The sequence below is a fragment of the Pararge aegeria genome, chromosome 19 (genome assembly GCF_905163445.1).
Source record: "Pararge aegeria chromosome 19, ilParAegt1.1, whole genome shotgun sequence".
In the NCBI taxonomy this organism is placed as follows: Eukaryota; Metazoa; Arthropoda; class Insecta; order Lepidoptera; family Nymphalidae; genus Pararge; species Pararge aegeria.
The window spans coordinates 4,493,369-4,518,551 of record NC_053198.1 but is presented as its reverse complement, the minus strand read 5'-3'; the positions used below and the strand labels follow the sequence as shown (position 1 = coordinate 4,518,551).

The following is a 25,183-nucleotide window of genomic DNA, read 5'->3' as shown; positions in this document are numbered from 1 at the left end:
ACTTTTATTAAAATCACATTGTGACGTTTATTTCAGTCAATTTGTTTCTAAACATGACATTAAAGGGTTTTTCTTACAGATACGATACATACATACAGAGCTGAGCCACCTGGGGAAAAAATTTAACTTATAAACATAAAACTATAATCAAAGCGTCAAAGAGATTTTAATAGTATAGTATGGAGCATGGTTTACCTACTGCCCACTATTTTATTTTCAAAATAGCGGCCACGTATAAAACCTGTGTATACATGTATCTATAGCTTGCATACGCGGAAAAATCTTCAAAATAAAAGCTATCAAAGTTTCACTGGTGGTGTTCAGTTCACTAAACGAAACTCCAAACTAAAACGATACATACGAATTGGTTGTAAAATATTGCTTTATGGTTAAAGTCTAGTCTAGATCAACAAGAGATTAACTTTTTTTGTATGTATATTTTTTACCTACCGCCTTTATTAAGGAAAATCTAGGCTTGAATGATCGAAAAACCTAACTTGGGTAAATGTTTGTTTAAATTATTCACTTATGGCGCCAACAGAACAACTTTGGCAGCTTTTTCGAAAACCTGACATTTTGGAATATTATCCAAGCATCTAAATAAAATATGATATATCTTAATATAATATCATATCTTGAATATAAGTTTTTTATTATTATTATTTATTATGTTGATTATCAGTATTATTTGAATGAATGCCAGCTATTGATACATATATGTTTTTTGCATGACCCAGATTGTGAAAAAAATTTAAAAAAAATGTTTCTAAACCCTTTATTACGTAGTAAGAGATTTAACGGTGCCCTATATTTAAAAAATATAGCTTTTCTTGCAATATGCATAATTTTATAAATAATTGCACTAAAATATAACTAGAAGGTAATTAATACCTTTAACTTATAACCCCTAATTAAACTTCTGTTCATGGTTAGATAATAAACTATGATCTTCTTCGTGATACATTATTAAGGCACTAGGTAACAATAAAAACTTCCATTTAAAATATTTATAACTAAAACAAAATAATGTTTATATTTTATTTTTCATTAAATTATTCTTGCATATTTTTTATCTTATCTCACTACGCTGGATCGAAGACGACGGAAAATTCGAGATTATCTATCTATGTTTAATTATTCGATCGCGTGAAAGTTAACTACGATTTATATGGTATTACGAAAGAGCGCAATCTAGTTAAAATACTGGGAAACACTAATGTCACTAAAGACAAAAATATTTTTGTTAATTTTTAGTTACTTTTTTTATATAAAATTGTTAAGAAAAATCTAAAACCAAACTTACATATAAAAAATCTCTTTTTACTTTGATTGTTGTTATATTTTTAAAACATACTATATACTTATGTATTTTAGATTGTTTACATTGTAAGTTAGAAAAACTGTCGGTAGATGGCGCTATTTCGGTACCATATAATACGAAGTTAACTTACACGCGATCGAATAAGTAGACGAAGGTAAAAATATAAAAATTATACCAAATTGTAATAACTTTTACAAAATATAGGCGTTATTATATAACGATTTGTGCCTGTTGAATTTGATGTGCATTGACAATGCAAGGATAAAAAACATCACTGCCAACGGCCGTTCTGGTTGCTCAGAAACGAATTCAAAGTTTTCTTCTATATTGGCGTTTTAATTATTTATATAAACGTGCTTGAAAGCGCTCACCGCTAGTTTTAGATAGACTTATATTAAGAAAACAATAAATGGTTAAAAATACAATTCCATTATAAGGAGGTCACTCTTGGGGCGATAAAACTATAATAAAGTAAGCTAAAGCCAAAGGAGATCAATCATATTGCTTTGTCTAAAGGAATCCTGGACTTAGTAGTTGTTGCACTTAGTATATACTTTGTTTTTATACAAGATAGGCTTTTATATTGAAGACCCGGTGAACTTTGTATTACCTAAAGAATGCCATCTGCCCATACAATATAAGAATTTCGTAATGTATTTTTTTCCAAAACTAAAGAATTGTTGAGACCAAAAATAAAAATTGACAAGCAATATTCGAGTTTTTGGGAGATACACGCATGACATTTTAATTTTTATATATTTATATGATGGATTACTTATCATGCTTGATTACATTTGGTATTTGCTTAGAACAGACTTTTTCATACTTTTCCTAATTGTAGTGTAGACTCCTTGTCTACTATACAGTTAAAGTCACTAATCTGGTCATAACATAACCATTTGTTTCAAGCGCCTATTCGTTTATTTTCAATCTTAGAATATTCGGTGAAATAAAGGAACAAAGAATGTTCCCAAATAAACACTATCTGTGTTTATTTGGGAACCACAGAAAAATAAACATTTAAAAAGGCAAAGCACTCGCCTTACGTGGAACTATACAGAGACGCGAATATAAATAAATAAAGTCTGTGAGCGGCACAGACTAATAATGATCTTGCACAGATTAACCGAGCTTCGCAAAAAGATTTTGCTCAACTAGATCAATAACATTTCTGTGACTGAACGAGTCAATCACAGCCTTTCTCAAAATAAGACTGCTTGATTAGGCCTCAACTTTATCCTCATGTCGAGTTTTATCAACAAACTTTTTGATAATGACCGTTATTAATAATAAATATTCTGTGAATATAGATAACTAAATACTCTTCGAGCGGTGCAGATTAAGCCCTGTCACAGACTAATAATAATATTTCACAGGTTAACTGAGTTTAGCAAACAGGTTTTGCTTAACTAGATCGATAACGTTGCGCTGACTGAACGAGTCTATCACAGCCTTTCTCAGACAAAGACTGCTTGAATAGGACTCAGCTTTTTACTCATCTTGAGTTTTATCCAGAAACTTTTTGATAATGGCCGTTATTAATAACAAATATTCTGTGAATACAAATAGACAAATAATTACTCTTTGAGCGGTACAGATTAAGCTATGTCACAGACTCATATTCATTTTGCCAGGTTAACCGAGTTTCGCAAACAGGTTTTGCTTAACTAGATCGATAACATTGCTCTGACTGAACGAGTCTATCACAGCCTTTGTCAGACAAAGACTGCTAGATCCAGCCTCAACTTCATCCTCATCCGGAATTTTGTTATCGACAAACTCTTTGATATTGCCCTTTATTAAATCAATTAGATCACTGCTATTTAACGAAGGAACTATTTTTAATTTAGTATCATGTTTTTCCACCAACGATTTCAGGTCGAATTCCTCTATATCCGGTTCTGGAGTGTTGTCTTCTCGTGTCTTTTGACGTTTCATTCTTCGGCTTTTGCGTTTCTTGTCTAAATAAGTCTTAACTACTGTTTCTAGTTGTAGGAATAGTACAGCTAATGGTGTGTCCGATATGTCATCCTGAAACAATTAGTAACATTATTGTTTACTAATAAATAATGTTTGCAAAGTTTTTTTTTTCATAATTATTGACGGTATGATAATAGAAATAATCCTACCACCACCTCCTCACCTGGTCCACCTCATGGCGAATATAAATCCATCAGAAAGCTTTATTAATACATTACTTACATGTTTGTATCCTCTGAGCCCAATTTATGAATAAAAGCTGAGCCCGCTGTTATCCACAAAATCATATGAGCACAGAATTAACCTAACATAAATCAACGCCCCTAGAGCAAACAAGTTAATTTGTCTTGTGAGATATAACAGTCATAGCTGCAGACTACCAAATCTCTTACAGGCAACCTTTGTAGATAGGACTTACATATGGAGTGTAGAGGTAAGGAGAGTCATCTGTGTATATGAAAAAGTGTCGTCAAAATGTATTAAATTAGGATGGCGCCACATTTGCGTCAGGGTAACTCTTAAAAGAAGCGCCAAATATAAATATTGTTAGAGTAGGCTTGAAAAATAAGCAAGAAGTATGGAGATACAAGGAAGTAAGGTTATATTTACCACAATATTTTGTACAACGTAAGTTGTTGAAATTCTCAATAATTAACTACTTTAGTCGATAATGACATTAAATTTTTTAACTCGGCATACTTCAATTCATCTACGATTGCCACATTCATACCATTCCCTGTGCATCCACCAGCGCCATTGTGGAGGACTTTGGACTGTTATTTAGCGCATACACTGGACACTTTTTCAACTTTTCTCCCATATAAGATGACTCTCCTTACCTCTACCCTCCATAGACTTACAGCAAGAGAACGGGATAGTGCCAAGAGTGTCGGTTTCCGAAAGAAGCGCCATCTAGTGACATTACGGGGAAACCGTACTGTCACTAGATAGCGCTCTGTCGATAACATATAAATCGTAGTTAACTTTCACACATTCGAATAAGTAAACGTAGCTAGCAAATCTCACACTTGGCTCTCTGGACTACGATTGACCTGCGATTGGAAGTGTGTTCTGGAACTTCGTATTGCAAATCTGCATCGCAGATATGGATCGCATAGCACGTAACAATACCAAGAGGATATCGTCGCTTCTAAAAATGCGATTATACATCAGTAATTCAAAATTCAAAAGAAATCATTCAAAATTCATTTATTTCAAGTAGGCCTTCTTTATAAGCACTTTTGAAACGAATTACCTTAGGAATCATGTTGTTAAAGCGTATACTAATATTGATGAGATTTATTTTTTGATTCGATTGTCTGAGCCTATTTCTTACCTCATTTGGATTGACCAACAGTCTCGCAGTCTCCTGTGGCAGGTCCTTGCATATTTGAGCGATCAGTATTTTAATTAGTGCTTCCGATATTTGTGTTGAATTGTCCTTTTCCTGAAACAAACAGCAGAATATTTTAAAACTTATGTTGTATTATATAGAAATTATTATTCATCTGTATACTTAGCTCGCACCTCCACGTGTGCATATCACTACAATATAGTTTGTACCAGTTTATATTATCCAATAGAGGCGATAACTTGCCATAATTTTTAACTAACTAAATTCAGTCCGCGACTTCGTCTGCGTGGACTTCAGAATTGGGTCTAAAGCTTCGCTCGTTAACAATTTTTAATCCTACCACGGGAACTGTTTGAGTGATCGGTATATCAAGTACATGTCCTTTTCCATAGCATAGATGAATGCATGCAAACAATTTTTTATTTTTCCCTCGGTAGTTACTTATGGAATCGGGATAAACGGTAGCCCAAATGTTTTTTTCCATGTCAAAGGCTACAAGCATGCTTAATTCCATCCAAATCCGTTCAGTCCTTTTCGCGTGATTGAGTAACAAACATCCACACTTTTATATTTATAATATTAGTAGGATAAGGAATAAGTAAGGTAAAAAGAAACTATAATTACATGTGGCAGCCAAACATTGAGGGCTATGTTGAGCGGGTCGATGTTTTGCACGTAGTGCCACCAGCCACGTGGTACAAGCAGGGCATCTCCGGCCGACAGTTCTACCATACGACCCCCTGTCAAACCTACAAACATATAAATTACCATAATAAATAGGCTCAGAGTCACTCAGCGGGCGATGAGAAGAGCTACGCTCGGAGTGATCAGAAATGAGGATATCCGACGGAGAACCAGGCCTATCGACATGGCTCAACGAGTCGAGTAGTCAAAGTGGCAATGGGCAGGGCTCTGAGAACCGATGGCAGATGGGGTCCCATGGTGCTGCGAATTATAGTATTGGCAGACGCGAGTTCTATTATGAAGCTTAATTTGCTTAATTTGCTGTACTCCGCGAAAAGAATGAGAATATATATGGTGTTATTTAAAATTTCTTCTATCCTTCTACTCAACACCAAACAGATCTTCTGCAATGTACCCTCTACGCACGTTTTGCTCCGAGCTCCGGAGCACCCTCAGAAGATGTTGGCTTTACAATGAATAATTGTTAAGATTGAATAATTCATTGTAAAGTCAAAGTTGTAAAATGTGGAGTATAAGGATTGAAGAAATTATAAATTACACCATACAAATTCTCGTGCTTTTCGCGGAGTATAGAAAATTAAGCTTAATATTCATAATATACCATCGATTTTCGCAAAGTATCTATGGGACAGACGTTATTATAGATAGCGTATCTATAATAACGTCTATCCAATAGACGCGAAGCATACAAGCGGTACAAACTCCTAGTGAGTGGAAATCCATGAAAGTCCTCAGTCTAGCCATGGACATCCTACAGTTGAAATCGTGAGGATTAACTACTCGATGGATAGCGATGGAAAAAGTGAGTCAGTTATTTGTAGAACATGCAAGTCCACCTAGCCAAAAATGGCTGTATATTATAAATCTAAAACAATAGCTCTTCAAAATAGCTAATTTAGATTTAAGAAGATATTATTCCAGCCTAACCAGCAGCCAGCATATATATATATATATATATAATTATGTAAATAAAACCGAATTTTTATTAAATAAATCATTACCATTGAAAGCATCCAAGTCAGTTGGGCAGTAGAAATTCAGTTCGCTATATACACTAGATTCCTCGTACGGCACCCTTGTGGGTTTCAAACCACCAGCTTCAGGTGGAAAGAGGATCCATCTTTTCCTGGAATATGCAATGATCTGTTAGTAATACAGTTACGTAAACAGTTTTGAGATGCTGATAACATAAAAAAATCTGGCTAGATTTGTTGTGGGCCCTTCTTGGACCAGGGCTAATTTGGAACATGGAATTAAAACATGCAGAAACATTCAGCCATTATAGCATGAATTGTGTCCAAAATAGAGGAAAATGCCTTGCGCATGTCTGACTTCAAACCCGATTAAGAAAGGATCTAAAAAAAAAGGAGGATTCTAGCTCACAAACTTTTTTTAATGTTTCCCATTTTATGGTGAATGTTTATTTGGAACATTAGAGCGCAAATAATTACTGTCAACTGCTAAATAGAATGGGTGACTAACAACCGTAAAGTGGAGTGGTTCTTGATGCTTCAATATTTTGCTGGACCGATTTTGATTAAATTTCTGGGTTTGAAATTTCTGGATTATTTGGTTTCAATGGGTTTCTGGTTGGTTTGAAATCAATAAGAGCCAGTAGGTGGTGCTGCTTTGCCGGACAGGAAGATGTTTAATGGGTCAGCTAGTTTAAAATATAGATCACCCAAATACTAAGCCCATCAGATCATCTTAACAGACTTTTTCATTAATTTTAAAACAAATAGAGCATTCATTTAATTATCCAAGATTCTTAATAAACAATAATGGTATTAAAGTTAACCTGCCATGCACTTGTGCAATTATATTGTAACCGTAGGTATCCTGGTGTGCCGGCGTGTGAGAACCTTTGCTTCCTACCCACAGTGTTGTGTCTGAAGCTCCTTTATCTGGGTATCCAAACTGCTTCCATGATATTGTCTGCAATAAATATTATTTTAATTGTAGGTATAGTTGTGCCAATATTGATAGACAGATAATGTTTTTAACCATTAGTGGATTGTATATCCAAGTAAATTACAAAAATAATATAATGATGTAATGTAACTTGTACCTATTTTTTATTGAACAATGAACAAATATTTAAATTTATATTTACTATATTAAATTATATATAAAATATTTACATATAAGGTAAGGTTGAAAAAAACCAAAACCGTATAAAATTATGTTTTTATTAATTCGTTTTTGGTTTTATAATATACCTTGCATAATTCACTGTCGCTGCTGAACCACTGATGTAGATATTTGTAATCAAAGTACATCCACTCTTGGCTAGTGTTCAGAATGCCTAAAAAGGCCATGAACGTCATTTTATTCACCACACATCGTCTCTCCCAACAGGGCTCGTCGGAAACAAAACTTTTTTTCAAACACCGAAAAGGTATTTCTTTTTCACCGAAAACTGAAGTCCACTTGTTCTCATCCCATTCGCAAACCGGCCAGTCTTTAATAAATTGTCGAAACACCAGTGGTAATGATGATTTCGCACTTAAATTTCGAACTAGATCTTCGGTAAAATCCATCGCGAAGTCCTACGGCAAACTGGCGACATGCAGGCTGGTATATTACCAAGATGAGACGACTACCTATGCAATGACCTCATCGATATCTACCATCAGTCATCACCTCGTCATCATAATGTTGTGTAATGTTGAATAGATTTGTTTACTATTCAAAAAGAAAGGAATAAAGAAAATACAAAGGATTTTGCGGGAAAATATTTAACACAGACAATAAACACAAATATTACTTAGAGTTGTCATTGTTTGACATTTTGAATTTGATTAAAAACGTGATTTTGATTGGCAATTTTTTAGTTCTGTTTTTAGTATATTATGTCTGTAAGAAAACTGAATAATAAAACCTGTCCTTAGCAATTTTTGTTTAGTTTACTCTACTCTACTCTACATAATATAGAGTTGTATTTTTGAAAATATTATTAACAATAAAAATGTAACACAACAAAGAAATTATCTCTCTACACTATGTTTATAATTACTTTACATATTTTCTTTCTATTCTAAAAACTTACTTGAATAAGTAATAAAAGTATTGCTTACATATTAAGACAAGTTACCTATAGAGTTTTGTAATAGAGTTTTTATGAATATCATAGGAGAGACAGAGGATTTGAACATTATACAGAAAATAAGTCCTTTGTCACAAACCTTGTCCTTTTTAAGCTTATTAGAGCTGAGCTTTTCAAGTTAATTAAACTTGGTTGGGTAAAAGTTCCTATAGCCCTTTCTACCTATTTCGGCAATTTAAAAATAAGATTAAATTACAAAATATACAGAAAGAAAAAGTAAAAGCAGCTAATAATATAATAGGGACTAGAGAAAGAAGAAACCACAGAAACAAAGCTACAAATCATTTACGCGTTCAGTTATGTAGAACATACTCAACATACAACTGTGTTACTGAGTTCAACCATTGTTTTATGTTATTCTGGTGCAAATTTCAAAACTGTCAGCTGTACGGTGATATACCTTCGCCTTTTCCCTATGGGTAAGTAAGATTAGAAAAAAAAAACTGCGAAGTGCGTTTGTATTTGTATTTTGTAAACAAATGCCAGATCGTAAAACAGCTTATCGCTTCTTGGCCTGTTAGCTAAGATCAAAGCGTAGTGTAGTAAAACAGCTTACATAGGGGCGTCGCGTAGGGGCATTTATTTCAGGAGGATTACAGCTTCAAAATTTAAATTATGCACTGAGGCGTGTTAATGAAATTTGGAAGTGTACTAAAACTGAAATGAGAAGAATTTTCCAGTGTGCAAACACTGGAAAATTCTTCTCATTTCACTCAATTAAAATATTTGCGGCGATTTTTTAACATTTTTATTATTACGAATCAAACATTACACCTTTAAGATAAATTGCATAAAAGAAGAAATAACAATGAACGTCGAAGTAGTCTCGTCGTTTTTCTCTCCCGATATACCCAGTTTGATCAAAAAAGAATCAAATGATTTGTATATAGAATTTCTTGAAATAACCGACGAACTAAATGAGGCTCTCCTTGAATTCAAATTACCGCCAGCAGTGAAATGTGTGTACAATCCGTCTATTTATGCGAGATATACTTTCGAAATGTATGTGAGAAAATATTGTAATACAAAGAAAAAGATAATGTTTTTCGGCATGAATCCCGGACCCTGGGGTATGTCACAGACTGGGGTTCGTATTTGTATATTATACTTTCTAAATTAACAAAATTTACAGTCTTTGTTAATAATTTAAGCCTTACCAGCTAAATAAATAACTTTTAATGTGTAAAGTTTTTCTGGGTTTAATTTAGAAATGTACTGCCTCGTTAGAGTGGAGGGGGTGGTGGGCGGAAGGTGGGTTAACCATCCCATGTCACCCTCTCCTACCAGAGTAAAACACACTGGTAGGTTTTTTCTTAGAATTTAGTATACTTTTTAAATTTTCCTTTACCTAACAATCAGAAAATTAACCCATTTGAATAATAATTATCTATGTTAGTTGAAATAACTAATATGAGTTATTTAATTGCACTTTGCTTTCTGTCAACAAGAACCCTAAGAATAATGTTGAAAATGCTTCCTACCCTTTATTTGTAGGATACAATATTCCCATGATTATGAAAACCATGTAAAATTGTACCAGAGGCACTAAAATATCAATGCAGTTTATTTAACCAACATTACCCTAAAGATACCCTACCCAACATTAACTTAAAGATGTTATTTATTAATTTCTACACAAAGAGAGAAGAGAAGAAAAAAATAAGACAAAGAAGACACTTATAAAGTAAGACAAAAAATGGTAGCCTTATAGCTTAGTAGGGATCTCTTCCAGGCACCTGAGAATTAAGAAAACAGAGAAAAACTGATAAAAATGAATGAATGAATGTTGTTATATTGCTACTAATATAAATTATTCAAGTTATATATTATGTTTTGTTTCCAGGTACCCTTTGGTGAAATCAGTTCAGTAAGAGATTGGCTAGGTATAGACGGTCCAGTCAATAGACCCCCACAAGAGATAAGAGAACGCCCTGTAGATGGTTTTAATTGTAAAAGGACAGAGGTAATTTTAGTATTGGAACTACTTGTGTTACCAACCAAAATCCAAATTGAGTTTAAAGTTTGACCAAGTCTGTTAGTGTCATTGTGTTAGTGTGTTTGGCTTTTGATGTGAAAATGCCTTGGGGAGATGGATTAAATAATAAATATTAATAATAATAAATATACTATGACAATCCACACATCGCCATCTAGCCACCAAAGCAAGCGTAGCTTGTATGGGTACTATGATGACTGATGAATATTTTTATAAATAATATACATAAATACTTAGAATATACATGTTAACACCCAGACACTGAAAAATATTCATGCTCATCACACAAACATTTTCCTTGGACTCAGAAAGCAGGGTCACTGCAAACTGTGTCAATCGGCTGTCCGATCAAATCATTTTAACAAAACCAGAATCATCTTGCAGAAAAGACAGACCTGAAAAAAAAAGTTCTAGCTCCACCAAGATTGTATTGGAGATATGCTGTTCTATATGCTACCAAATCGGAACCTAAGAGGTAGCAATTGTATCATATTAGGATCCTATAATATTATAGTTTACAGTCAGATTTGAAAAACCCTTTTGCAATTAATATCCATATACTTGAAGAAGGTTAAAGCTAGTGGCATGCTCATAGTTATATAGCTGGGTATGCATAAAGCTGGAAGGTGGCACAAAATAAATTAAAAATATAGTGGTAGGCAGTGCTTTTGTGCATTAATGAAGGTCTTGCCACTGGTTAAAGGCTAATTAAAATCATGCTGGGACCCTTAGTAGACCAAGTAAAGAATATTGTGAAGCTGTAGATGTGACAAGGTGGGTCAGGGTAAGAAGGTATAGGCAAATTTATTTCCCAAAAGCTGTATGTGGTCAAGTTGTGAGAAAGCAACAGCTTAGCTATAAACAGGCATACGCTTATATGGCTCATTTGGGCCAACCCAGGAAATATTACTTAAATAAGTATTAAGATGAATTATTAAAGAGATTGGTTATTATTTTACAGGTGAGCGGTAAACGATTTTGGGGATTATTTAAAACACTATGTGGAACACCAGATAAATTTTTTGAAACAAGTTTTGTATACAATTACATTAACCAACAATGGATGAAGAGTAACGGTTGTAATCTTACCCCTGGTGATTTTAAGGTATTATTTCAGATTTCCCGCTAAATTTGTTATTGGCTTTGCAAATCTTAGTTTAGATGATTATGGTGGGATACATTCCATAATATACTTTGAATCTTACACAGGTATCAGAAATGGAACCTTTGTATAACATTTGTGATCCCATTTTTGTGAAAATGTTAAAATTGTATGAAGTGGAAATTATAGTTGCAATAGGCAAGTTCTGTGAGACCAGAGCCCGGAAAGCAATCAAGAAATATTTGCTTTCAAATTCAATCAAGGTATGTGAAAGCTATTTAGTGTGCTATCTATCAAATCCATTTATTATACCTCAGAGATATTAAATTTGAAGAATATGCTGATTGTTACATCCATTCATTTCAGATACTTTACTTATCGCATCCAAGTCCTAGGAGTGTAAATAATAACAATTGGGAAGAAAAAGCCTTGGGAGAATTAAAAAGACATGATTTAATAAAGTATTTTAATTAATATGAATTAAGAAGTAATATTATTAATTAGTAGTATCTCATGAACAATATTGAAACATAATGATTACCTTTTATTAATAGACTATTTTTTATTTAGTAGATTTTGTAAAGACATTTTATTGTGATATTATCATTAAGTATGAAAATAATATTTTGTAATTAGTTTTTCATCAGAATAAAAATTTAAGTTATTTATAAAAAATTACAAGTTATTTTAAATTAAGGTTTTTATAGCTAAAGATTTAGAAAGACTAAAGTACATAGTTGTGTATCTTAAAGTACATACCTACATGTGTATGTATCTCGAACTGACCTTTAACTACCACTATATTGTTTAGTACTTCACGTTTAGCTAGCGAAGGCGAACTGTGGTAAGTGCGTGTGTGAAGGTGTTACAACTAATGCATTATTGCTTCGCCTCATCGCCGCTCGCCTTGTGGGTATTCCGAAAAAAGATCAAGGTGGCGAATGGCAACCGCGAGTATACTTTCTACGCACTCGTGCTTTTATTCCCGAGTTCAACAAGACCATTATGCACTTCAAAGGTTTAACATTGGGCACCAGAAATTTGGAACCCGAAAGACTGTCCAACTTTATCCTTATGAATCTACATTTGCCTCGGAGCCACTAGCCGAACGTCTTATCAGCGCGTGAAAAGCTTAAACTAGATCTCTTGACAATCTCCACGGCAGGAGCAATTTGGGAATATTTTATTTCTGAATTTTTTGTCGTCTGATCTAGTGGGAACTACCCCACCGACAAAGACTTGCCATCAATTACTTACTTGCGTATAAACCGATGAGGCGTATCGGTTTTATATAACTGCCATACTTTCGCGTTTTTTCTTTATTGATGGTGATGACGCTTGCCATCAATAAAGAAAAAACTACTCTACACATTATACAATTATTTTTATTTGGTCATTATCAATATATAAAAGCAACGTGCAGACTTTCAATCAGGAAATGCTATATTGTTTTTATAAACAAGTTTACATGACTGTCAAAGAGGATACCAACAATTTAAACATGTAACCGAGGCTCTAAAAGACTTTAACCTAGGGCCGTAATAAAGTAAAAGTTGTCAGTGTCAACTATAACGTTTGAAGATGCCAAATGGCAATATGTTGTCAATTGATTGCTTTGTTTTCTTTAGATTCTACGAGATAATTTTGAAGTTCTAATGATAAAAAAGTTATCAACTTTAAATATCTATATTTTAATCATACACTTAGCGAGTAACAATATTCTTAATTAAAAATATGAGTAAATGAGAGCACAGTATAAACATTGCTTTGTAAAAGCATGTACGATTTTGCGGTATCAGCTTCCCTATAACGGATCATAATGGTCGAATTCATGAAAAGAGCCTTGGAGCTGGCATCCGAAGCACTGTCAGCTCAGGAAGTGCCAGTTGGGTGCGTTTTTACTATTAATGATACTATTGTGGCAGAGTCAAGAAACAGTGTTAATCATACCCGTAATCCAACCAGGCATGCAGAAATGAACTGTATAGATTCTGTATTGGAGCACTGTAAAAAAAATGGTATTGACCATGCAAGCTATTTCAGAAACGTTGTTGTTTATGTCACTGTTGAGCCCTGCATCATGTGTGCAGCTGCACTGAACATTTTGAACGTAAATGAAGTTGTCTATGGATGTGCTAATGACAGGTTTGGTGGTTACACTGTGTTGGACGTAAGGAAATTTTATGAACCTAACTATTTGCTCACTGGAAATTTGTGTGCAGATGAGGCAATGGCTCTTTTGAAGCAATTTTATAAAGGTGCCAATCCCAACGCACCTGAAACAAAAGCAAAGAAAAAGCCCTCATAACACTTAATAGGAACATCAATAGTATAAAACTGTGCAAGCTAAACAACTTTCGGCAACAGAGCTGTGCTGTACCTCTGGGTAACAAATATTGCTTGGAAGCTAACCTTAAGCCCAAGTGGACTTTAAATGGGACTTACAAAGTTCAACTTAAGGTCAACTTTAACTAAACTTTTTATACATTCTAAGAATCAACCTTTATTTTCTTCTTCATTAATGTATTGTAGTAATTAGTAATTTATAAAAATTAAAACAAAAATATGAAAAAATCTCAGTTATGTCTACTATAATACACTTAAATAACCATTTTTATTTAATTCCCTAGCTGTAAGAAAAACATACTTCAAATTTTTGAGTTATTTTTTTCTATAAAATAATTTTACTGAAGTTTAAAGCAGACAACCATTTTGTTAGAAATATTGTTAAAAATCATTGATTTAATATGTTACTATCATAATAAATCAGTCCTACCTTACGCAGAAAATATTTAAAATTTTATTATATGTATAGATAAGACAACACTACGCTTATACATCTTCTTCTTCTGGGCAGTTTCCGCACGTAAGCGCTTCGCTTGTTGTACGTGAAATTTCCAATTGTTGCTCGCTACTCCAGCCATCCAAGCTCGTTCCAGAATCCCAGCATGCCGCCCAGGTTGCTGAGGACTTCTGGGATAGTGGCTGGTGATCCCAGGTAGATCTCGCGTTGCTCTGTCACGCCCGTGCACTCCAGCATCACGTGCGTAGGTGTTTCATTCTTCTCCATGCATGCTCTGCAAAGAGGGCTGTCGGTGACACCTATGATGGAAAGATGTCTGTTTAAGGAGCTATGCCCTGTTATGATTCCCACCACCTTCCTAAGTTTGCTTCTATCCAGGCGGAGGATACATATTTCAGCTTTGAAATTGTACCTACATTAATTGTACTTACACCAGTGTTGCAACCAAATAAATAAACTTTTCAGCTTATTGTAATCAGATTATTTGGATAAGAAAACTAGGTCACAATCTTAGGCTTGTCAAATGCTTCTTATCAGCACTGATAGAATTTAAGATGGTATATAATCAGGAAAGTATTTATGTAGGATACCATTTACTCCTGAAACTATACTGAAAACTACCAATTTTAAAGGATTTTTTTTTCATGATATCAGATTACTGTTTGTTTGTGCCAATTTTACATATTCTTGCGAAGATGGAAAAGTTTTTGATTGTGTGGTTTAAACAATGTTAAAAGAGTTTTTTTTATGAACCAATTTCAATGATAAGTTTAATTTTTATTATTTTGTATCATCTGCACTCCAGTGTATTTGACATTGGACTTGAGACATCACACACACATTATTAGTATTAAAAGATGAATAAGAATCAATATTATTTATTATTTAGACATACAGAGAGATAAACATATTATAGCATGTAAAGTAAACTATTTACATAACACTTCATTTGATAGTACCTACTTTCTGCTTAGTTTTTGTAAAACATGTGTGGTGAAAATTGGCATTACAATTTGAAATATTTAAGGTGTAATTAATTTCACATGAAATATTGGGGCTATTCACACCTCTTTAAATAAATACTTAAAATTTACGAAAAGATAGTTCACACAATTTTACTTTTTTATTTTAATTAAATCTGACTGTAAATCTACAAATTTTATTTCACATTTGTTATAATCAGGTTGCCCTATCTTAGCCATAATTTTTGTAGACTAGCTCAAAATGTACAAAATAGAGTTATTATTACTAAAATATTCTGGTAGGCAAAGACTTTCATTCAGAAATAAAGATACAAGAATAAACATACTTTTTTATGACTGCTAGCCAAACCACATATTAGGCAGGTATTTTCTCTTTTCTTTTTATTATATAAAATAGCCAAAATTCCAATACATAATCATCCAACTATCAATATTTCATATAAAAACACTTTGTTATGTTGCATTTAGATTTCAATGCCATAGAAAATCAGAGCCCAGGTATAAAAAAAAATGTAGCAGTTACTCATATTATACTCAACACCAGTTTGATGAAGGTCAACTATAAAAAAACATTCCAAATTCCCATCCAACACTCCACACATGAATACTTGGCATTTTTACATAATATATGCATGAATAATGTTTACAACATTGCTACTTGAGATAACAGTTTTTCTTATCATACTAAAATTGTGTATTGTGTAAGAAAATTAAAAATAAATTTGATAATTGTGCTTGTGTACGACTTAAGAGTAGAATAATATAATTATTAATTAGTGTACGCTCTATTGTGTTGTCTAAAATAACTGCATTAACTTATCCCCGACTAATGGCTGTCACTCAAGAAACACAGCTCGAAACACAGTGCACAGATATGTGTCAAGTTTGACAGATACACAGCACAGATATCTGTTAAAGCGTCCTTGCCACAAATTTAATATTTGAAAAGATTGGTAAATGTATGTAACAAAAAACACACCTTACTGTAGTGTGCCTTATTAGGATTAGGATTCGACTTTCAGTACCAAAACACTAAAGACAAAGCCAAATGGACCTGATACTCATTTTGATAGATCCAAGATATGATATTCTGATTTAATTTTGCTAAGAGCACTTAGCTTCAAAGTGTAGACGAATTCCAGTATATAACAAGGTGAATAAGTTCCATTTACCCAGATGTTACACAGAGTATCGCTAGTCAAAATCAACTTTTGATTGGAAACATAGCAATCTGAAACTTAGGCAACTCAATGCAGGGTTTGCTGTGAGTGAGCTATGAAAAATTGGTGAGTTTGGTTATCATAAAACTTATTCTATTTTACCATACTAACTACTTAACGCTATTTTGACACAACATAACAAACATTATATTATTTCAATCAAACAAATAATATATTAGTCATAACTCTACAATAATATGCATATCCTATACCTATTTTCCTTACTGTTATAAATATAAAAGTGAGATCCATTTTATGGATAGTGTAATATAAATTGATATTTACTTTACTTACTTATATAATTAAATAGGTTCATGTGTGAAGTTTATGACAAAAAATTACATGTTACAATAAATAATATGACAAAAAACAATCTTTCATTCTATTTTTGATTTGGAACTCTAAAAATATTATGCAAATGACTTGAATCATTCTTGAATCACTATATTAGCTAGCTCATGTATTGCAAAACTTTGATGCAATTGAATTGAATATTGTTAATTTGTGTCCATAAATAATTAGATCACACATATCTGTTGTCACTATGCCAAAATAAATTTCTGACAGTTCTGGAACTAGTAACATAACGATAAATTCAATACTTAAAAATAAGAACAGTTTCTAAACAAGAGACATTGATTCTGTATCTGATACAGAAAATACTTGCTTAATTCACATTCTCTTTAGGCGGTGTTATCAAAGTCTTTTTAAATTCAGAAATACTGATGATATAAACAGTGAAGTCATGAATATGATTTTAAACTTTGTACCGTCAGGTTTTAGAGTCTCTCATATAATAAAAAAATTAATGAACTTTCCACAATTACAAGCTTGAAAGCAAAAAAGCACAACTCTTTTTTTACCATCATAAATACATATCCTGAGGATATCACAGATGTTCCACTAAATCTAAGATGAGATCTCACAATTACATTCCTTCAGCCACCCTATTGCTAAGCTGAGATGTAAATCAATGTGATAATCACAAGATTGGCAACTCTCACAATAGAATACAATACAATTTCTACAAAGTACTGTAAGTTTAATCAATAAAGACAAATGCATTGCACTGTTCTCACATCTTGTGCAATACAGCAGAATTTTTCACCCATGACATGAAAATAAGAGTGACATTATAAAGGCTTAATATTATTCATGGTATGAACACTTATTGTAGCATCAAATAGGTTTAACTATACAACAACATATCACATAAATGTTGTTGACTATTCCATAGCCTTTGGTAGCAAACAGGTTTGCAAATGGACAAATAGTAAACAATAGTAAAATTAAGACATAAATCAAAATCTTATTTGTTATAATGAGAATATATACTGCTACAATTATATTAATTAAGTTGATTGAAACACACAGCATGTTAATTAACTGTTCACTTTCTGGAATGTGATTTTTCCCTCACTATCCCATTTCCATCCTTAACTGTGAGGACAATTTCTAGAAGAGCTAGTTAGCCCCCAAAACATGAAACTCTGTAACCGCATAAATTATGCTATTGGTATCTTAGATTGTTAATACAATTTTATAATTGCGAATTTCAAGGCTTAATTACAATAATCATTCAACACTTCTATATCAAGCATACAAGGAGCATAAGACCATGAATTTTGGAAAACCCTACAGGAGACCAATGTCCAGCAGTGGTGATCCTTCAATTGATATTTATGATATTGAAATGTTCAGTAAACCATATGGTATGCTCAGAAATTATAGCACCTGCATTACAATTGCTACCAAAAGTGGAAATTATGGAACAAACATGAACCATATTTACTCAGAAGGGCTATGAAACCCATTGACTACTGGTTCCTCAATTTTGGGACTGTTTGCATTACGCTCACCGTTCTCTTGCACATGATTTTCACTTGGAACCTCACTGATACCATTTTCTGCAGCTGGCTCAACTTTTAGACTTGAGCAACTGGAACTGCTGCAACTATCTGAACTTGACGAGCTATCACTCTCAGAGTCTTCACTTGACCCTTGATTACGCCTTAAGTGACTGTTTTCAAGTAATAATTTTTCATTAGCCATTTTAAGCTCTCTGATTTGCTGTTCTTGCTCCAATAATTGTTGCATGGCATCATCCAGTGAAGTTTCATCAATTGAGCCTGAATTAACAGAAGTACCGGATGTGTCTTGATCAGTTGCCATACCGTCTGCATCTGCTGCTAGGCACATATCCTTATCAGTTGCAGTTATATCTTTGATATCTTCCAGTTCCTTCAGTTTGCAACGTTCATTCCTTTTCACAAGATTGTCATATTTAGCTTCAAGTAAAAGATACTCTTGGATCAACTCATTCTTGGACATGTTGGACAAACGTTCACATTGGGCATCCTCATACACGCTGGAAAATTCCTTTGTTAAATATTCTTCTTCGTCTTCGGGGAGAGAGTAAAAATAGTTTTCTTCTGAATCAACACTGAAACTGGAGTCGCGGGTGCGAGCAGAAGGTGTTCGGAATAGATACAAGTTGTTTTCTGGTTCTGGTTTATGAATTTCCATCAGAAACTGATTGTTATTAAAAGGAGCCTGGGTCTTAGACAAAGCTAGTTTCCGAAAGCGATTATTTCGTTTAGTATTGACGAGTTTACGCCTATCCTGCCAGGGCACTTTAAGAAAGGGTTTTGCAATTTTCCATTTTGACTTCCCGCGCCTTCTCTTCTTCTTTACACTCACACTTCTGTCCAATTTATGTTTCGGCATTTCCATTATAGATGGCGCTTCGACTAAGATTAGCGAGCGGTTCGAGTCGCCATCTTTAATCTCCGCTAACTTATTTACATCCATATTTAGAAACCAAAAAGTATACACAAATTTTTAAATAAATTCTTTTTAATAAGACACTCAGATCGCAATAATATGAAACCGCATTAACTCCAAAGTTATGTTATTCTTATTTTCACAATTTTTAACTGAACTGAATTGATAGCATATTTCGCCATTTTTATTTAGTCTAATGCGCTTAACGGAGGCGACTCAATTCCACCTGAATCCAATCGCTATTGAGTAGGGCAGGGTTGGACTGGAGTTAGACTTGAATAAAACCATAGACTCGTTAAAAATAAAAGTTTGTTTTTTTGCAATCACAGATGAACAACCAAATAATGTGTGTGACATCTAAATATTCTAAATAAGCGGGCAAGTTGGTTGTACCATGTTGGATATGGAAGTTCTTTTGAAAAGTAAAAACGAGTATGTCTTGCTGCAGTATAGAACTTACCCGAATATAAATAAATCAGCTCATATATTATCTATAAATTAAGTATACGGAATCACGTGGGTAATTAATTAAATAAGATATTTGAAAAAATAAAGAAGCTGTACTAATAATTGTTAAAATGCTATTTATGTTTCAGTGTATTTATTTTACATAAAACTTTTTACCTCTTTGAGAACAAAAATAGATTTTTATGCAGGTACATTTTATCTGTTTGGTGTGAAGTATAATGACTGAAGAAATTATAAATTACACCATACAGATTCTCGCGAAGTATATAAAATTAAGCCTCATTTTCATAATATATCATGGAATCCCGCAAAGTAACGCCTGCTTCAATCCAATAAGTAATGCTATTTTTTGGTACAAAAATATTATACGTTCTTTTAGGAGTTCCAATCCGATATAAGCCAACAAAGATTATTTCTAAATAGATTTACATGTTTTACATGTAAAAAAAATCGTATAATAGAATCAATTGTACTCAAAAGATTACGACACGGTCGCGGTTCCATATCTATAACGTAGTATCTCTTGAACCGTTCGTCCAAATTATATGTAGTAAAAAAGAAAAGTCTTTCGTTAAAAAAAACTTGAGGTGATAAGTTTACTTATTTGATAAAAATTCATACTTTTTGGTAATATAATCATTATACTTTTTGTTCATCATCATTACCGGCCCACTACCCTGTAGTGGTCCGGTAACGGGTCTCTTCCCACAATAATGGGTTTAAGCCGTAGTCCACCATGCTGGCCTAGTACGGATTGGTGGACTCAACATACCTTTGGTAACATTATGTAGAACTCTTAGGTTTCCTCACTATTTTTTTGTTACTTACATATAAAAGTTACATAGGCTGGCGTGGATTTTTAGTAGGCATTATCAAGCTCTACAACTTTTCTATAGAACTCAATCATATCTTTCAGCGAAGGCAGCGATCCTAAGAACGTTTTCGTTCGACCGTTTTTTCTCAGACTTACTTTGCAAATCCGACTGCCACGAAAATTTCTCTTTAGTTTTCAGGTTGATATACAGTCTAGGCTATTAACAAATGTGGCTTTATATTAGTTTATATTATATATATATTTATATAGTAATTTTCAAAATCAGTTCAGTAGATTACCCCCGACAGGGTCATAAACACACAAACTTTACCTCTTTATAATAATAGTTCAGAGTATAGATATACGCTATCCAAATAATCACTCGTATGTAAGGTGCTCAACTACTATTGCTGAACGAAGTTTAAATCTAGGCAATTTTTTTTACTGATCAATATAAGGATATTGCTTTCTCCAAGATATTCGCGACATTGGCAAAGCGAATTGTGATTTGTTGTGTTTTACACAAAGTCAGTTTTGCTCAAAACCTAGGATAAATATCATTCTGTGGTTCAAACTGTCGATGTTACGTTGACAGTTCAAACGAAAAGACAGCAAAAAGCAGAATGAGAGCAGAATGTTTGTTTTTGTATAAAATCTTCAAATTTTCTAATTGAGCGTGAAATTTATTTATATCCCGAATTCCTTAAGATTAGTGTAAAAAAGATTTATTTGTATTTTTGACTTTTGAGTTCTGATCAATCAAGAAGATTGTAATAAAAAGAAAATGGCTGATGATATTGTATTTGATTTGTTACATTCCGAAATCATTAATTACGCTCTAGAACAAACTAAAACAACGAACGGTAGTAAGGTAATGAAACTTTTTTAATAGTGACAAATATTATTTTATTTATTTATTGTACGCTGCACACTGAAGCTGTGGGAGGTGGCAGCTTAGTTCGACGACCTTTTTTTCTGATATCGTGTTTTTATTCCTGTAGGCCTTTCACAGGCAGCTATGAAGCGTTCATATATATTTGATATTTTATTAAAGTATTGGTAATATTTAATAGCTACCTATATTTTTGTTTAATTTGCTTAGCTAAGGAAAATTTTTAATTTTGCAATTCTGTATTGTATTTATAAACTTATATTATTGTTGTATTCGTTCTAAATTCATAGCTTTTTTGCTAGCAAGTTTTTTTTTGGCTCCTACTTCTAACCACTATGCAAAAAATTTTGCTAGGAAATGGTACCTATACTACTACTACACTACATCTAATGTACTTGGTCACCAATTATCACTGTCACAGCTACACAACTCATAACTAAATTTATTGTTTATACATTTCAGGAGGTAGATTTATCTGTTGTAGAATACATTGGTTTTGCAGCTGGCTACAAAATTATGGAAAGGTTAACACGGGAGTGGCCTAGATTCAAAGATGAATTAGACACTATGAAGTTCATATGCACAGATTTCTGGACTTGTATTTATAAGAAACAGATTGACAACCTAAGAACGAATCACCAAGGAGTTTACGTGTTACAAGACAATGCATTCAGATTCTTGACCAACTTTTCCAATGGCCACCAATATTTGGAATATGCACCAAGGGTAATTTTTTACTTAGTATGCCACTTATCATATGTGACTTATCATTTCTAATATAGCATTTAAAAAATTCAAAATGATTTGCTGAAATTTTGAATTGTTTATACATTTGACAATCCACACAGAAAAAGATGCTGCAGATCAAGATATGCTTGCCACCACCTCTCCTCTTCCAGTCGGGGTCATAAAAGGCAATTAAGGGAATATGTCGGAGAATGGGCAGCATCATCATAAGAGCTTCTACTACCAACTCTACTGCAATCACCAACCTGTCTGCCCAGCTTGGAAATTTTGGCAAAACTATCCCATTGGAGGTCTTTAGTCCAGCAATGAAATGTTATAGGCCACTATTACACAACTATGATAATGTATTAAATACAAAAACATTCATATGGGGATAGGTTCATAAATCATATTAGATCATCAAGCTTGTACTTGATGATCAAGTGGCATAGTTCAACACTGTGGCTACAAAATATTCACCATCACTAATACTGCCTTATTTTTCTTTCAGTATGTAGCTTACACATGCGGATTGATCAGAGGAGGTCTGGCAAATCTTTGCATCAATAGTATTGTCACCGCTGAAGTTCAGTCAATGCCTTCTTGTAAATTTCATATACATGTCCAAAGAACTTAAATAAATAGTACAAATAACTTCAAAGATTTATTTATTAGTAAAAGAATTAATGAAATTCTATGAAATGCACTAAATTACCATTAAAATATTATAAAATAAATATGTATAATATATATGTATGCTATTTATACAGTTATAATAAGCTTAAGGATAGGCATTGTATGAGTTATAGAAAGCCTACACTTAAGTTTCCATAATTTGCACTGAAATTTTTTCCATTTTATATTATATGCCCGCTTAGTGCATACCCTGCATGCATACCAATGGCAGTGTTTTAATTTTAAATGAGCAGCATACAACTCAAGACTTGAGAATGTCATAATAATACCATGACAATTTGTTTAAAATTAATTTTGGTGTAGTTTTATTTTATTTGAAATTGTAAAGACTACATTAAAAGAAAGTGTTTATTAACTAAATTTGTTTTAATTTAAAATTACCCAACCATATCGAAAATATTAATTCTAATTACTTAGTAGTACTAAATCGGCTAGTTTGAAGAAATTATATATGCGACTACAAATACTGCCGGTATAAATATTTGAGTGAAAGCACATTAGCGCCAATGTTAAATTAACAGGTTTGTTTTCCCGTTTTCCACGAAGACGGCTTTGCATTGTCGTAAATTGTAGTTAAAGTCATTAAAATGCCAACATAGCATAGAAAAAAAGTAAGTGAAGACAGTATGCGATCGCTGCGGCCGCGTTTCAACCAAATCGGTCTGCCGTCTTCAGCCTGAAATATAATTACAATATTGGTTTTTTGCTTAGGCAACTACTATTTACAGTCAGATTCAAAATTTATGTCATCGCGGAAGTAAGCTACGAGTGTATCTTTACGCAGGCATTTAACTGTACCATACAGCTGATTGGCTGATACCGAGTAATACCGCGCATCAAAACTCGAACAATCGAACTGATGAAGTTTGAATCAGACTGTATCTGCTCACATTAAAAATACGCCCCCTGAGTGTTTCCCAGTATTGTAATTAGATGGCGCTCTTTCGATACCATATAAATCGTGAAAGGTCATTTCACGCGATCGAATAAGTAAACGTTCGTAGAGAAAATCTAACACTACACCCTGACTGCTGATAAAGTGTTTCAAAGAATCTCTTACATTCGATTAAGATCCTGCTAAGATTTGTAGTCTGTGTTATGCAATTAACCACGTCCAAGTCGGACTAAGACATTATTAGCAGCGACTTGTGGCATTTTTTTGTTGTACGTATAATCATAATAAAATTGGGTATGGCTTAACTACCAATTACCATACCCCTAAAACGCCCACTACTATTAGAGACTTTATCATGACTTACCAACAGGTAAGATTTAAGTAAAGACTGAACTAGTAGGGATCTAAAAAAAGTATATTTGATTTACAATACCTAATATATCTAAGTGTTTACTTACTTGAAAATCAGCTTGAAGTTTCTTCAATTTGTTAAGCGAGCTTGTTCGATTGACTTTCGTTGTAGATAAACCACGGCAGAAATATCGCTGAATACCGCTCTTAGGATCATAAAAAAAATATCAAATTTTTATAAAACAACTAACGCTAAAATGCAGCTCTGAGTACTAACGGATGTGTTCTTAAAGTGCTGCAATGGCGATTATTATTTAGGAAGGAGCGTAGCTGGTATAGCTATCAACTATAGAGTAGTAGGCGTTCCGCCTGGGTTAAAACAGCGTCACTGAAGGAGCGAGCGCGAAAGTTGGCCAGAAGTGGAGCCAGAGCTCGACGTCTTCGGGGGAAAGGAAAAATCGACCCAAGCATGCCTTCTGTGAAGTTTTGGGCTTCAGTCGACATTTCAGACTGGGTCGTTTTGGAGGGGATTACAAATAAGAAACCACCGACGCAGTTGGCGTCTAAATTCTAACGGCTACCTGCAACTCATTTGATGTCGTTTGTCCACGTAGTTGAAAGTCACCTAGGTGTCTAAACTTTTACTTTACCTAGGTGACTCGATTCCCGATTTTACCGCAGGGACACTATTTACTTGTACAAAATGTTGACTATTTTGGATATTTTAAAGTAGGTACCTACTTTAAAGGTACGTCTGAGTAGGTATGTATTACAAATAGTTCGACAAATTAAAAATCGGTATTGGCCATCAGTGACTTACTAACATATTAATAAATCAATATTGGCCATGGTCAATCTGCCAGCTTTCACAGCAGTTCTTCCGTTAACTTAATACAATTTTTAGGTACCTACCCTCAGCTAACGATAAAACATCGTTCGCTGCCTACACATCCTAGGTTTTGATCTTTTATAAATGCATACCTTTTG

The 25,183-nt window shown here is 33.4% G+C and overlaps 5 protein-coding genes across 8 annotated transcripts; 3 read left to right on the top strand and 2 right to left on the bottom strand.

Moving 5' to 3' along the window:
- Positions 1–715: 715 nt before the first annotated feature.
- LOC120632129 (HSPB1-associated protein 1) lies at positions 716–8,089 on the bottom strand. Its single transcript, XM_039901934.1, has 6 exons — positions 7,580–8,089; positions 7,159–7,295; positions 6,362–6,486; positions 5,280–5,404; positions 4,638–4,748; positions 716–3,352 (listed from the first exon to the last, which is right to left on the bottom strand). The coding sequence occupies exons 1-6, from the start codon at positions 7,898–7,900 to the stop codon at positions 2,957–2,959; spliced, it is 1,215 nt and encodes a 404-aa protein (XP_039757868.1). The 5' UTR covers positions 7,901–8,089; the 3' UTR covers positions 716–2,956.
- An 872-nt stretch (positions 8,090–8,961) lies between these two features.
- LOC120632082 (single-strand selective monofunctional uracil DNA glycosylase) lies at positions 8,962–12,071 on the top strand. Of its 4 annotated transcripts, none has more exons than XM_039901862.1 (6): positions 8,962–9,114; positions 9,248–9,553; positions 10,310–10,429; positions 11,424–11,567; positions 11,672–11,827; positions 11,931–12,071. In XM_039901862.1, exons 1-6 carry the CDS (start codon positions 9,100–9,102, stop codon positions 12,036–12,038), a joined length of 849 nt encoding a protein of 282 aa, XP_039757796.1. In that variant the 5' UTR covers positions 8,962–9,099; the 3' UTR covers positions 12,039–12,071. The 4 variants fall into 4 exon arrangements, with proteins under 4 accessions (XP_039757796.1, XP_039757799.1, XP_039757798.1 ...); XM_039901864.1 differs by having other exon boundaries at positions 8,982–9,005; XM_039901865.1 differs by lacking the exon at positions 11,672–11,827.
- A 1,007-nt stretch (positions 12,072–13,078) lies between these two features.
- On the top strand, positions 13,079–14,162 carry LOC120632371 (tRNA-specific adenosine deaminase 2). The gene has a single exon (XM_039902228.1). It carries the CDS (start codon positions 13,384–13,386, stop codon positions 13,870–13,872), a length of 489 nt encoding a protein of 162 aa, XP_039758162.1. The 5' UTR covers positions 13,079–13,383; the 3' UTR covers positions 13,873–14,162.
- A 1,067-nt stretch (positions 14,163–15,229) lies between these two features.
- On the bottom strand, positions 15,230–19,604 carry LOC120631962 (protein HEXIM1). The gene has a single exon (XM_039901675.1). The coding sequence runs from the start codon at positions 19,379–19,381 to the stop codon at positions 18,359–18,361; it is 1,023 nt and encodes a 340-aa protein (XP_039757609.1). The 5' UTR covers positions 19,382–19,604; the 3' UTR covers positions 15,230–18,358.
- A 1,611-nt stretch (positions 19,605–21,215) lies between these two features.
- On the top strand, positions 21,216–23,305 carry LOC120632276 (trafficking protein particle complex subunit 6b). The gene is made up of 3 exons (XM_039902100.1): positions 21,216–21,507; positions 21,991–22,254; positions 22,766–23,305. The coding sequence occupies exons 1-3, from the start codon at positions 21,421–21,423 to the stop codon at positions 22,889–22,891; spliced, it is 477 nt and encodes a 158-aa protein (XP_039758034.1). The 5' UTR covers positions 21,216–21,420; the 3' UTR covers positions 22,892–23,305.
- The last annotated feature ends 1,878 nt before the right edge of the window (positions 23,306–25,183 follow it).

Excerpts from the sequence above, each read along its gene's own strand:
- LOC120632129 (XM_039901934.1), bottom strand. The coding sequence starts at position 7,900 with ATGGATTTTACCGAAGATCTAGTTCGAAATTTAAGTGCGAAATCATCA. Across the intron at positions 5,405-6,361 it reads TGACTTGGATGCTTTCAATG|GTTTGACAGGGGGTCGTATG; the intron begins GTAATGATTTAT and ends ATATGTTTGTAG. Across the intron at positions 4,749-5,279 it reads TCAATGTTTGGCTGCCACAT|GAAAAGGACAATTCAACACA; the intron begins GTAATTATAGTT and ends TGTTTGTTTCAG.
- LOC120632082 (XM_039901862.1), top strand. Across the intron at positions 10,430-11,423 it reads TTAATTGTAAAAGGACAGAG|GTGAGCGGTAAACGATTTTG; the intron begins GTAATTTTAGTA and ends ATTATTTTACAG. Across the intron at positions 11,568-11,671 it reads TTACCCCTGGTGATTTTAAG|GTATCAGAAATGGAACCTTT; the intron begins GTATTATTTCAG and ends AATCTTACACAG.
- LOC120632371 (XM_039902228.1), top strand. The coding sequence starts at position 13,384 with ATGGTCGAATTCATGAAAAGAGCCTTGGAGCTGGCATCCGAAGCACTG.
- LOC120631962 (XM_039901675.1), bottom strand. The coding sequence starts at position 19,381 with ATGGATGTAAATAAGTTAGCGGAGATTAAAGATGGCGACTCGAACCGC.
- LOC120632276 (XM_039902100.1), top strand. The coding sequence starts at position 21,421 with ATGGCTGATGATATTGTATTTGATTTGTTACATTCCGAAATCATTAAT. Across the intron at positions 21,508-21,990 it reads AAACAACGAACGGTAGTAAG|GAGGTAGATTTATCTGTTGT; the intron begins GTAATGAAACTT and ends TATACATTTCAG. Across the intron at positions 22,255-22,765 it reads ATTTGGAATATGCACCAAGG|TATGTAGCTTACACATGCGG; the intron begins GTAATTTTTTAC and ends TTTTTCTTTCAG.